The 13,976-nt window shown below is 40.0% G+C and overlaps 3 protein-coding genes across 4 annotated transcripts; 2 read left to right on the forward strand and 1 right to left on the reverse strand.

Annotated features, from left to right (window-relative positions):
- Positions 1-1,033: 1,033 nt before the first annotated feature.
- Positions 1,034-3,750, forward strand: LOC306702122 (CMRF35-like molecule 3). Its single transcript, XM_079167635.1, has 4 exons — positions 1,034-1,086; positions 1,177-1,542; positions 2,125-2,182; positions 2,349-3,750. The coding sequence occupies exons 1-4, from the start codon at positions 1,050-1,052 to the stop codon at positions 2,503-2,505; spliced, it is 618 nt and encodes a 205-aa protein (XP_079023761.1). The 5' UTR covers positions 1,034-1,049; the 3' UTR covers positions 2,506-3,750.
- Positions 3,751-4,861: 1,111 nt separating this feature from the next.
- On the forward strand, positions 4,862-8,800 carry LOC306711836 (cell division control protein 42 homolog). Of its 2 annotated transcripts, none has more exons than XM_079180888.1 (6): positions 4,862-4,945; positions 5,516-5,663; positions 5,776-5,848; positions 5,953-6,062; positions 6,334-6,531; positions 7,391-8,800. In XM_079180888.1, exons 2-6 carry the CDS (start codon positions 5,559-5,561, stop codon positions 7,478-7,480), a joined length of 576 nt encoding a protein of 191 aa, XP_079037014.1. In that variant the 5' UTR covers positions 4,862-4,945; positions 5,516-5,558; the 3' UTR covers positions 7,481-8,800. The 2 variants fall into 2 exon arrangements, with proteins under 2 accessions (XP_079037014.1, XP_079037015.1); XM_079180889.1 differs by lacking the exon at positions 7,391-8,800 and adding an exon at positions 6,727-7,367.
- A 149-nt stretch (positions 8,801-8,949) lies between these two features.
- On the reverse strand, positions 8,950-12,408 carry LOC306711827 (F-box only protein 6-like). Its single transcript, XM_079180873.1, has 6 exons — positions 11,932-12,408; positions 11,222-11,471; positions 11,020-11,134; positions 10,824-10,919; positions 10,073-10,208; positions 8,950-9,983 (listed from the first exon to the last, which is right to left on the reverse strand). The coding sequence occupies exons 1-6, from the start codon at positions 12,034-12,036 to the stop codon at positions 9,837-9,839; spliced, it is 849 nt and encodes a 282-aa protein (XP_079036999.1). The 5' UTR covers positions 12,037-12,408; the 3' UTR covers positions 8,950-9,836.
- Between the last annotated feature and the right edge of the window lie 1,568 nt (positions 12,409-13,976).

A 13,976-nucleotide genomic window follows, 5' to 3' on the forward strand; every position in this document is an offset into this window, starting at 1 on the left:
GATAAAACTATCTTATGCATATAGGTTTTTTAATAGGTTTAATAAACTGAAGTGATATGGGAAGTTTTCAAGAACTGATTTGTGCCTGTGGGTGTTGTAACCTTCACAGTTACTCAGCACCAGCGCATGCGTCACCATCACAGTTCTGTTTTCCAATGCGGCTTGACCTTAAAGAACACATTAACGTCATTCCAGCTTTTCCAAAACTCAGAGAATCTATTTATCTTTGTTGCTATACATTCGTAAGTATGTATGTAATGTAATATATAGACTGTAAATTTCACAGACTGTAATAAAACGTAATGTTTTAAAATATGCAGCATGAAGTTCAATATAATCTTGTTTGGAAAAGATCTGAAAAGCATAATCTTTTATGATAATACATGGCATCAGTTACATCATTATTAAACCATTAAATATGTAGAGTGGCCTAAAAATGGCAAAGATTTAAATTAGATGAACTAAAGCCTGAGGAAATACTGAGATAAATGCAATGTTTGTGAAGCAATGGGGCAAAAGATCATTTTGTTTGTCCCATAGTAAATAATACCGCCACACAGATTCACAGATAGATATATACAGATACACAGACAGAGAGACTGACTGACTGTCTGTGTAGCTCAGGAGTGATTTCTGTTTAGCAACAGGAAGACTGCTGAAATGCATGTTTGTGAGAAACGGGAACATTGTTTTGATTTTCTTCATGTGGTCTTCATTCCTCTTCCTTCTTCTAGAGACTGTACTAAACATAATATCTCCTCTAATGGTCTTTAGTGCCACCTACTGTTTAAGTAAACAAACTGGCCTTACAGTTCCCATGCACTTTAAAGTACCCCACACAGATGGACAAGATACACAAGAGAACGATTTATGGGCTGTGGGGTCTCAACACAACAATAACCATGCAAACACAAGCCTACTCAAATAAACATTGCAGAAATCACATGAATCACATCATTGCACAACCTTACAACACAGGAGACATAAGAGGAAGCCGGCCAGTGTTGCACACTTTGCTTCTGCTTCCCATTGTTCTTTGCATTCTCACCATGAAGACCTCAAGGGTATCTCTTGGCCTCTTCAACAGTAAGAGCAGCTTTTTAAAAATACTGTCGCTGTGTAATGCTAGAGAATCTTGAAAAGACCGACTCACCTGTGTTTTTTTGCATTTCCCAGCTCCAGTGCTCTGTCTATTCTGGCTAACAAAGCATGCTGTGGACTCAGCCCAGCTGTCGGCCCCAGAGGTGGTGACAGGAGCATACGGAGGATCTGTGACAGTCTCTTGTCAGTACGACAGTCAGTTCAGAGACTACTCAAAGTACTGGTGCAAAGGATCGATATATGAGCTGTGTGACATCGTGGTGAAAACACCCAGGGGGCGACGAAACGGCAGAAGCTCCATTGTAGATGATAAGGAGGCAGGAGTCTTCACTGTCACTATCACTTCTCTCAGAGCGAGTGATGATGATATGTACTGGTGTGTCATCGCCAGATCTGGAAGGAACACCTTCAGCGGTGTCAAGCTCAGCGTCTCCAACACAGGTATACTAATAGCTTCAGAATGTTTTACTGACCCAGAAAGACAAACACTCAGAAACTGACTCAAACTTGCAGGCGACTAAACGTGACTAAAATCTAAAATGTATTTTTATTGAAATTGTGTTTTTTGTTGTTGCTAATGTCTGTCCTCAAATTGTGTTCTTTTCATGTGTTGCGAAGCCAAAGACAATTTTGACTTCCACATTATGGACAAAAAATGTCTGTTGCAACTAACCAACAAAAAGGAAACTGCATTTTTCACTCCAAGAAAACTAAAATATTGAATATTACGCCCATTATTTCTCTTTGCAGGGTGTAAAAACCTTTGAAACAGTGTTTAAATAATATTTTCCAATAAAAAACTAAAATTCTTATTACAGCAGTCTTGCTGTCCCTCAATTGGACAGAAGGTCTGGGACCTACATGATTTACAAAAAACACAAAAACATTTTATAACCTTATTGAAATGTGCAAACATATATCTTCAGTCAGGGAATATTGGGCCCATATGATGGTCGTAGACAGGATTGATCAGTCAGTAAAAGTAATTTGTTGACGTTTCATGCAAAGTATTTTTTTCCACAGTGATAACAACAACAACAACAACCGCCACAATGACTATTCCGGAACAAGATGAAATAAGGTGAGAAGAATCTACAATATACTGAATCTTCCAAGAGTCATTCAATGGAATGTTGATAAAAACATTCAGAGCAGTTGATATAATCAAATTAATAAATTATATGAGATGATGTGCCATGAACAAAAGTAAATTATTTTAAACCCTTATTTTGTTTGTGTGTTTGAAGTAGTTGGTGGGCGACTCTGCGTTGGATCCTCTTTATTCTAATGTTGTGTTGTTTGGTATCAACACACATCGCTGTGCGGAGGATAACGGCTGCAAGAAAAATACGGCGGCATCAACAACCTCAATTTCTAACATTTGTGGTTGAAAGTCATAGGTGATATATGATATCATTTATACTGCAGGCTACAAAACTATTCCTCCAGTGGACATTCTATCAGTGGGTAAATTAAACTGAGAAATAAACCAAGTCAAAAAGTGGCTTTAGGCTTCTTCTTTTCTTAGTATAAATGATTAAAACCAAAATGAATGAACTTTGGGCCCAACTTTTGAATATCCAATCATCTTAAAATTGGCACCCCTGGAGAAGTGAGGCTCTTGGCTTTCATTTAACATATTTGCAGGTCTTATATGGACAATCATAGAAGTTGGTACTTTAACCACCAGTTTCTCTGGGTTTTATACGAGTCAGTGGTATAGTGCTCCAAAGATCTGAAACGTTGCAGAATAAAAACACAAAAATGAAGGCAAGGTCATTTATTTATACTTGTAACAAATAAAAGGGAGGAATCTGTGAAGTCTGAAAAGGATTTGATCTGTAAAATGTGCTGCATGGATGTTTACGCTGTAAAAACACAGAAAAGACACCAAAAGCCACAATGCAGAGATGTGTGGTGTGCGGACATCTGCCCAAACTACTGGCTGCTGCTCTGGCTTAAAGGCACGGGGTTTACCGGGCCCAGGTGTGTCCCATCTCACTGATTACCCTCCAATAGCTCTGCAGCCACCAACGAACGGAGGAGGGACCGTCACAAATCAAAGCTAAATTATATTAAAATCCCCCTGAAAATGTGACTTATTCTCTCAAAGAGGCACTGGTGATTTGTCAACCTTGTCAAGCTGATTTCATTACCCTGCCGGTTGTAGCGGCAAGGTATTGGATAATTGTGTCTGCTGGTCTGTGCTTTCAGAGAACAGCACATAGAGCCGCATATATTCACAGTTTTATTAGACAAACCTATACAATCGAATGCAATAATCCTTATTTTTGCAAAGCATGTTGTTCAGTCAAAGAGGTACTGAAGTATTTAGTCTCTGGCAGTGTGTTATTAGATTGCATTTTATGTTGTTTGTGTTGTTCTGTCACCCTCATGCTTGTAAATGAGGGGGGAAAAAACATTAGAAAAACGCCTTTTAAGGTCTTTTTCATAGCAGACTTGTCATATAAAGCACAGTTGTTACTAATAACATTAACAATGACTCTGTTCTATTCATGTGCCCCAGTAAAGCAATCAGTGTGACAGTGAGCCAGCATGCAATAAAGGAATTCAGCCATCGGTCATTCTGTTAGTTGCACCTGTGCTTTTTCTACTGTGATATGCAAAACTGTCTATAGCAAAGTAGCTGTGCCCTCAAAACGTATCATGTGTCAACTTATAAACAATAAAAACAACAAAAGATCATTACAGTAATGCAGTATTCATTTCAGGGCTATTGTATTGTACATGTTTTCATATGTTTCTGTATTTACCAGCTCAGCTAAATACACACAATATAGTGCATGTACAAAAAAACATGTTTGGTACTCAAATTGCTTAAATTGCAGCGTGTAGATGTAGTGTGGAAGAGGTGGAGCTCAAATTCAGAAGAGGATGCAAGGTGTGAGGGATTTAGGAGGTGATGTCACCACTTCTGCTGCAGGAACCACTGGCATGAACTCGTGTCAAGACAGCCACCATAACCAGAGAAAGTTAGCTTTCAAAATAAAAGCACAACGAAAACAAGTGACGGGTTGTATGAATAAACGGTTAGGCCTGTCCTACATTTGTTAAACGAAATAATTTCAAAATAATATTTTTATTACACTTTATGCCCCTGATATAATGATAATAATTAGCATACAAATGCACACCTTCTAAAAGAGCAATTCACTTTTATGTCTTAAAGTTATTCAGACATTATAATTGTAATGGGAAGGACTAACACTAATATATAAAATATAACCAAAACAAATAAAACATGAATGAAATAAAAGCACAAAACTAAAAGTCCTGAGTAAGGACAGAGGGAGTTGAATGTCGTAGACAACAGTTTGTAAATCCCCTTGATTTAAATTTGGGATTTGGGATATTGGGTTATATAAATACAATTGACTTGACTCAAATATAAATATATGTAGTGGAGTAAAAAGTACTTCATTGGCATCCAATACGTCGCATAAAATGGAAAAACTCAAGTAAAGTAGCCTACAACTAAGTTACCTCAAAATGGACAGCACAGTTTTCTTTTAATTAATAAACATAAGTTATTCCACCACCACATTCCACCACTGTGCTTACACTATATGAAAACTGCATATTTGATTAAAAATATGTTAGCTAGTGTAGTTCCTGTCTTTCTAAAATAATACGTAGTCTAATATTTAGGTACGCATGCTAAATGTTTTATTTTGAAGGTGATATCCGGTATTATTCTCTCTACCTTGACAGTTGGTGTCTGGACTTCACTTAGCTTCTCCCCGAGTGTAGCAAGTTGCCGCTGATCGCTGGTGCCAACGCCCGGCGAAATAGACAGCTAACGTCAGCTAGCGGAGGGACATTGGTACGTAACGAAAACTATCTGACTGATGTTGGCGTATAGATAGGAGTTCGGATATATATTTTCATGCTTCGTCTTGTTAGCTGGGACTGAGATACAGCGAGTGAACTAGCGTTACTTTACAAGCTAACGTTAGCTAAGCTAGCTAACTAGCTAGCATTGTCTAGTGATTGCTAGCACTGCGTTAGATTAGCTTGCTTACCGATAACAAATACATTTTCACCGTCACTACGCGTTTAATAAGCTGGATAGTGAGATATTGTGTGATTGATATATTGCCTAATTTAAAAATACTAGTTAGCGAGGTAATATAGTGTTAATGCAAGTGAGTTAACGTTGTCAATAGCTAACGTTAGCCTCCAGACAGTTCTGTTGATGGGGTGTGACATTTATCCAGCGTTAGCTAATGCTAGCTTACGATGCCTTTTTTCCCATAGACCCCCTTGCTTAATCAAAGCTGTCGTTAGCTGTTGATACGGGCAGACACAAAGATACACGTAATGAGTTCAGAGCCAATGTTACAACAACCCAAACACATTAAATGTCCTAACGAGTTCTCACTTCTCCCAACAGCTAACTGCATTCCCAGCAGAATAAAAAAAAAAAAAGCCCAGAGATGCAGACTATCAAATGTGTGGTGGTGGGTGATGGAGCGGTGGGAAAAACCTGCCTACTGATCTCGTACACTACGAACAAATTCCCCTCTGAATATGTACCTACAGTAAGTGTGTTTGATGTGTTTCAGAATCAGATGCATGCTGACAGGTTCAGAAAGTAAAGTAAAAGCTCCCCTTGAACGAGACATAAACATGCCATTCACTCTTTTATCACAGGTTTTTGACAACTATGCAGTAACTGTAATGATTGGGGGTGAACCGTACACCCTTGGCTTATTTGACACAGCAGGTAAGATTATGTTTTACTCCTTTTTAATTACATTCCTAATGGAATTAAGTACATCTGCTTGTCTGACACATGATAAGCTAATTTGAAGTGTTGTCTCTTTACAGGTCAGGAGGATTATGACAGGTTACGACCACTAAGCTACCCACAGACAGATGTCTTCTTAGTCTGTTTCTCAAGCGTTTCACCTTCCTCGTTTGAGAATGTTAAAGAAAAGGTGAGTACAAAGTGTTTATCAAGTGCAGTGAGGTTGCTCACCCACAAATCTAATAACATCCTCTTTCCAAATATCTGAAATTAAACCGCTTGCACGGCATACTTCATACAATTTAACTCTGCTCTATGTTAATCTACAAATCTAGAGTTTAGCTAATAGCATTTTCATGCATAATGTCCTACATGTAGCGTCACTTGTAAATGAGTGTGTCTGCCCTTTTGGTGATGAGTTTCCCCGTGTGTGTGTGTTTTATTTATTTTTTTCCCTCCAGTGGGTTCCTGAAATAACTCACCACTGTCCCAAGACCCCGTTCCTGTTGGTAGGCACTCAGATCGACCTGCGCGATGACCCCTCTACAGTGGAGAAGCTCGCTAAGAACAAACAGAAGCCGATCACCCCTGAGACGGCAGAAAAGTTGGCTCGGGACCTTAAGGCAGTGAAATATGTCGAGTGCTCAGCCCTAACACAGGTAAGAGCTTCCAGTAAACGCCGCTTGAAACTAGCGTGGTAAGCATGTGCCTGACTGTCAGTTTCCTAGCCGGGGTGGACACACGTTGCCTTTTGTCTTTTTGCTAACAGCATTTGGCTAAAAAAAAAAACAACAACCTTCATCTAACTCTGTGTTGTGTGCCTGTCTTTCTCCTTTCTTTTCCTCTTCCTGTAGCGGGGACTGAAGAACGTATTTGACGAGGCTATCCTAGCCGCTTTAGAGCCCCCCGAAACTCAGAGAAAGAGAAAATGCTGTTTGTTCTGATGTCTCCTTGCATCTAGCTTTGCCTCTCGATTGTCTGCTGCTTACTCATTGTAAAGAGATGTCTGTCACTAAAACAACCACAACGCTCTTTTAAACTTAAAAAAAAAAAAACTTTGTGCCCATTAACTTTTTTTCCCCCCCTTCTGTTCATGCGTGCTTTCTTTTCAACTTGGCCTAATCACAATTATGCTGCCTGATACAACAAGAGTGCCAATCTTTAGTTCTTCTTTCTGTTGTCTGTGAAACTGGACATGAATGCATTTGTTTGTTATTCAGCATCAGTTTTACCTCCAAAGCATTTCTGCCACAATCCGTCTTAGACAGTAGTAACCTTTTTTTTTTTTTTTTTTCTACTGCAGCATCAGAAATTCCCCCATGAGCTTTTTTTTTTGTCTTTACTCAGACATCTTGATCATGAAGGAGTCTTGTATAATGTTATTTGAATAAAGGAAACGTTTGATTGCCCTGCTCCCATTTCTACCCCCAGCCTTCTTTTGCAATTAGTTCCCTGAAGATGCTAATATGTATTTGGAGCACAGCCCCTGTTTTGAATATTAATATTTTATTTCCACAGAAAGGATTAAAGAATGTGTTTGATGAGGCAATACTGGCTGCCCTGGAGCCTCCTGAACCTAAGAAAAGGCGTAAATGTGTTCTGCTCTAAAGTTCCGTCGCAGCCTTCTCCACACCAGTTTCCAAATCTAGGTTAACACATTCCAACAGGAGTTAAGATATTGTGAAATATTTGCCTTCTGACTAACCTAAATACATATTCAATGTGTTGAACGTGGTTTTGAGATGGAGTGACTTGTGATGATTTGATGCCGTTGAAATGGTTTTACATGATGGGAACACTGAATACTTGTACACATCAACAAGCTGTTGGTGACATAATTAAATGCAGTTTCATTTTGAACGCATTATGTTTAGAGTTCATTTAGCAGAAGTGTGATTCCAAAAGAAAACACTATGAAATGGTATTTTAATAGTTTTATTGTGGGCCCTGTAAAACTCAAACAAGCTGAGAATGTTGGGTTAGTGAGCGGCTCCAATTATGTATTAGTGTGTGTGCTCCATCTATTCCTTACTTTTTAAGTAATTCCCTTGAAGTTTATCATGTGTACTATATGTTCAACCCTGTCGCACAAGACCGCATGTGGCTGACACGGCATTGTCCTATAAAAACAGACAAATTTCTTAAAGTGTTAATAAAAGTTGCCGTAGTTTACTCTTTTTCTTTTTATATATATGCATAATTTCATGTTCAATGTCAGCCAACATAACCTCGGGGCGGATCTGAGAAATATTTGACGTATGACACTTCTAGGCTAAACTCCATCGTAGTTCTAGTTTGCCAAAAATACAACTTCATAAATTGACACTCGTCAAAGCAGAGATCTGCGGAAGCTGATAAAGACGTGGGAATGAAAAAAAAGTTGTCAATTCATCAAACTATATGCAAGGAGTTGGAGCACAACAATTTCCCAGACATTTACTTTTTGTGACAGTTAACAAAGTGATGTGTGTTGAATGCGTATCAGAAGTTGCAGTAGATGAACGTTGGAGGATTCCAGGCTTAATGAACTGTTTTGTAACGTGAACGCACTTGCTGCTGAAGTCAGCGACGCATCGTTCTTTCAAAATGCGATACATAGTTTGAAACCCTGTGAAGAGTTTTGAGTGACTGAACTCGCACTGTTTGCATTTGTCTTTTACTAGAACCATGCCTGTATTGTGACGGGCTTGAATTTGATTTGTAAATACAGTGAGAATAACTCCTAACTTATTGACTGAATACAATGTGTGCATTACAAATAAAGATCTGGAGGAAATGAGGCGACGCTGAACACAAAATAACCAGGAAAATGTTGAGAGAACGAGTTACTCTTTGGTTTTTATTAAATTTGACATCAAAGTTGTATTGTATCTTGCTTGTGATAAAGCGCCACGATAAACCAGTATTATGAATAAACCTAACTTCAAATACTACATGTCTGGTTACATGATTGAAGGTTGTGACATTGTATACATTTTCCACATTAATATAGTTTTCCAACACGACTTTTCAGCATCATAACTTACACATTTACAGGTCAGTGCAGAGATTCATAGAATGTCCATTAAGGCTGGTTTGTTTTAGTGCTGCATTAATATTCATACACAGAATCCCTTCTGATCTGAGAGATTGGTTTTTTATTTTGCCTTGTGGCATTCATTCTGGCCTTATCGTGGATGTTGTTGTAATGACGTCACAGCACCCAGAGGTGCCTTCATAAAACACGGTGTTATCGTCCTTTAGACTTCGACTGAGACAGAGACAGGCGGTTCAGTCCAGGATCCTGCTCAGCAAAGCTGCCTTCTCACTATGTGGCATCTTGTCCTCACGACTTCTACGACCAGTTGTACAAAAACACTGAACACAAAATGATTGAATCCTGACTCAAGTGTTAGTTTTCATTAGTAAATTAGGAATGTTGAATATGGAGGGGGATTTGCTGTTTAGTGAACCGTAAACAGTACGGTCATAGACCATAACGACGTGTTGGTACTGAAACGACGAAACCTCGATGCAAAGACGTGTGTGTGTGTGTGTGTGAGGCTCTTTGGGAAAATGTGATCATTTTTTGAACCTCCAAATTTGAAACCCGATGCCATGGAAGGTATTTCAATGTTAACACATTCCATTCTACTTATATTTGGACAAAAATGTTTCAGTTGTGCTGTACAGAACTGCTTTAACTAATGAACCGCCTATCATAAAAGCGTGCTATGCGACTATAAATCTACATGTGTGTCTTGTTACGGTGCGGCATTGGGAGTTTTATGAAAATGACATTTCATAAAGAAACCTGATGCACATACAGTATTCATAGCTTCTAACAAGATGTTCCTTCAACATGTAAAATGACTGCAGATTACAGAAGCAAAATAAGAATCGGTGCAATTTCCCAAAAATAAGGTGCAATGTAGAATTTCTTTATGCAGAGGCAGGAAGCAGGCAGTCGGTGACTGACTAAGATCTATGTGTCCATTGCTGGACTTATCTCAACGCAGCTGTCGGTGACACGAATTCCATACCACCCCGCCCAGAACTGGGTGTCCTTGCCCCCGTGGGTGAAACGGATGAACCTCACTCCTGGTCCGTAGTTCTGGAATACATGGGTCATCTGGAAAAAAACATCTCGGTAAGTCGGGTAATTGTCCTCGAGTACCTCGACTTCATCTCGTGAATTAACGCCTCGCGCTTTGTACTCACCTGAGTCCATTTCTGATCGTTCCACTGCTCGAAGTAAACCGTCTCGGGAGCAAACGTCTTGACAGGCTTCTTTCGTTGATTCAGCAATTCTACGTGGATCTGATATTCACTGCCACAATCCCATCGCGGGGCGTACCTAGTACAACGAAAGCATGCGCACATAGATCAGGGCTCCACGGCCTCGGTAGAAACACATTCCTGTATGTTTTTGATAGGTTTTGTTTATTGCTTTTAATTATTTTAAAAGTTAAAGCATCTTTTGTTAATCCTCGTTTGGCAAAAAACGACTCACAGGAAAACGTACGTTCTGTGTTTAAATCACATACTGTCTCAATACACAGTACAAATATGAAAGATGTATATATTGTCCCACACATGGGAAACTATTGCCTCCTTTATTTATAGTTCAATAAAGGTTCTGTTGTCGACACAAACCAGTATGTTCTAATAGTCTACGCTATATTATTTATCTGTGTTATTTTTCTCGTTGTACATGTAGCAGACTTCATTCCAGCACCATAAGCTGTTCAAATAGCCTGCTTCTCTTCATGTGGGGGGGGGGCTGTATTATATGTAACAAGGTCGTACTTATTGAGCCTTTACATGAGCCTCGCCACTACAACGTTATGTGGATGTATGAAAAGCATGTACAAGTTTGAATGTAATCTAACAAAAGGGAAGACTAATTGGGGTTCGTGACCGATCATCAGGATTTAGAGCTGCGAGAGTTCTTCATGTGTGTTCTTCTCACCAATCAGATACTTTGATGTCTGGCTGGAAGTGATCCATAAACGATGGGTTGTAACCTTCCACCGCCAAATCGATCAGCTGCGACTTCTTGCACATCCTGCAGACAACAGAGAGGATTTTAGCTGCTACACAATCGAAATGTAGCACGGCGCATAACTGCCATTCGCTTTCTGGACCCACTGCTGGTGAATACTGACCCGTAAGAGGTTATGAAGTTTTGCTGGACGCTCTCATTCGGATGTGGCACCATGACTCCCTCCACTTTCCAGTTATCGCCACCATTCTCCACTATCTGCCAGTTCTTCATTTTATCTATAAAAACAAAGAGGAGGGTTGTGAGATCAATTATTTCTGTAGAGCTAATTTGTTATTAAGCAGGAAAAGAACAGAAGTTCTTACGATCTCCTTTTGGATTCTTGAGAAGATTTCGTCTCTTCTTGCACAAGAAGTAAAACAACCTCCAGTCTTTGGGAATTCTGGAAGCATTGCGGAGGCGGTATCCCTCTCTTCGACATCTCTCTCTCCACAGAGACTCGCTGTCGGCCACTTCTCTCCACTGATGGCACACCAGCCGACAAACACACACCACCTGATGGGGAGGTAGATCGAGGAAGATCTCCTCCAGGATCTCCAGAGGAACGGGGAACAGCTGGAAATAATAGAGAGGACACAGATAAACTCAAACTCTAAAAAGTCAGTTTACCTTTCAAGCCCCCCCCCCCCCCCCCCTCCTATACATGAAATGATCTCATTTCTGAGACTATTTTGTTGTCGTCTTGCCTACATGTTTGAATGACTTCTTAAATGACAGTGGATCCTTCAGGCTGAAATCCTTCAGGCTGAGATCCTATCTGCGCCTCCTCTCCACAAATAGCCGGACGGTTATGAATAAGTCCATTATGCCTCTTCAATTCAGTGCTTCACATGCATACAACAGTGCACCTTATGTGTATGTCTGCATGTTCTGAATTCAACGTTTCACCAGTTTAAAAGGAAACTTGCACATTGCAGATTGCCAACAAGTTTAAGTTAAAAAAAAACACTGTCTGCAGCCACGTGGAGCTCTGTCTGCAGGTAACTTGGTGTTGAGGGAGAATGTAAACACTTACTTCTCCTTGTGAGAGTGAGGCGGACGATCCTGCAGCTGACCCACTGTGGCTCGAGGCTAAACCAGAGCTGTGAGTTGCACCCATAGCGTCAGCTTTCCTCTTCATTCCCGGGACAGACCCAGAATCCGGACGTTGTTTTTTTTGACAATACAGCCAAATATACCGAAATACTATCGACCTAGTAGCGAAGATCCAGCTCACTATAACGGATACATGTATACATATAGCTGCAGTATCACGTACATTTATATTCGATAACGCACAACACGGAAGTGCAGTTCGAGGCAAAGTGAGGTAAAAGCTGCTCCAATGTTTCCTGTAACTCTAAACTTAACATATGACTAGCGAAATATCTGATATATCTGTCACTTTCGGTTTTACTGCGTCTTCTGACTCATACTTTAATTCCCGACAGACATTAAGGCAACTATTCCGAGCGGATGACGAACGTAGCGCTCGTTATTGACGCCTGGACACTCGAGCTGGACGTAAAGACTAAAGACGTCGGCGGAGCTAGCCGCTAACGTCGAACCTTTAATCCCTCCCACCCAGCGGGATTTCATTGGGTTTAACCGTCACAATTGGGCGGGGCTTAACATATTTTTTAGGAATGCCACACATCCTGTCAGATGCTTTACTTAAGAGGAAGTAGCCTACCGCACAGTGAAAATACTCCACTTCTTCAACAAACAGACATTAATAGTCTTCTTTCCTCATGCCAAGCTGTCATCTGACTGCTGTAAATCACGCACACTGCCCTTTGTGAATCATTTGCTTTGCACTCGAGAATTTACACAACTTTATTGTATATTTGCATGTATGACATAATGTACATTTGTACATCTTATTTCTGATTATTACGCCTATTAATCATAGTATATTAGCATCTACCCTGCATGCCATTACACATATTCCTTTTGTGTGACAAATAAAAAGCTTTAAATTATTTAACATTTATCTATTTCACTGAGATAAGATATAACGTGTCCAGAGATTGTTGAACCCTCACAGATCTTTTACTGCAGTCATGTGCAAAAGTTGCATTAGTTTGAAGGGTGGCGCGCACACAGCTTCATTCATAGCTTTTCTCTTCATTTATATAGGACACGGCCACACCACTACCTTTAATTAACATATTCAGACTTTTTTGTAGCTACACTTATCTGTAACTTCACTATAGATAAAATCAAACTAAATGAAAGGTATTATTACTATTTATGTACACGTCCAGGGCACGTTAGACACAGGATTGTAGCATCTAAAGAGCCTGTTGTTCATCTAGTTGGAGAAACATCACTTTTGCTTCCCGTCACACATTCCTACTCCTGTCAGTTCATCAAGGATGCGCTCGTTTCTCTCTCCGGGGCGCCCGGGCTGGACGGCAAGAAGCGTAGGTGAACATGAAGAACGTGGATTACGTCATCCAAAACAACCGGACAGTTAAAATGCTGTGTATGCATTTACTCAGTGACATATCAGCAGCTGAAAGCGGGTCAAAAATGTATTGTAATGATCGGACAAAGAGCGCAATTGATTAACTTGTGAATAATAAACAGAGAAGAACTGAAAAGAACAAACTCAGATAAGTTCAGTAAGTAGCTACATGGGTCATCTGAAAAATATGTATGTAAAAGCATGTAAAAGATTTAATGTAATCTAACAAAAGCCAAGAGAGGATTTCTTCGCGGAGGCGGTATCCCTCTCTTCGACATCTGTCTCTCCACAGAGACTCGCTGTCGGCCACTTCTTCCCACTGATGGCACACCAGCCGACAAACACACACCACCTGATGGGGAGGTAGATCGAGGAAGATCTCCTCCAGGATCTCCAGAGGAATGGGGAACAGATGGAAATATTAGAGAGGACACAGATAAACTCAAACTCTGGAGAGTCAGTTTACTTTTCAAGCTCTGACTTTGGACCAATGCCCCCCTACTGCATATACATGAAATCATCTAATTTCTGAGACTATGTTTTAGCTTATGTGTGTGTATTTTTGTTGTCGTCTTGCCTACATGTTTGAATGACTTCTTAAATGACAGTGG

Source organism: Pholis gunnellus, assembly GCF_910591455.1.
Source record: "Pholis gunnellus genome assembly, chromosome: 2".
In the NCBI taxonomy this organism is placed as follows: domain Eukaryota; kingdom Metazoa; phylum Chordata; class Actinopteri; order Perciformes; family Pholidae; genus Pholis; species Pholis gunnellus.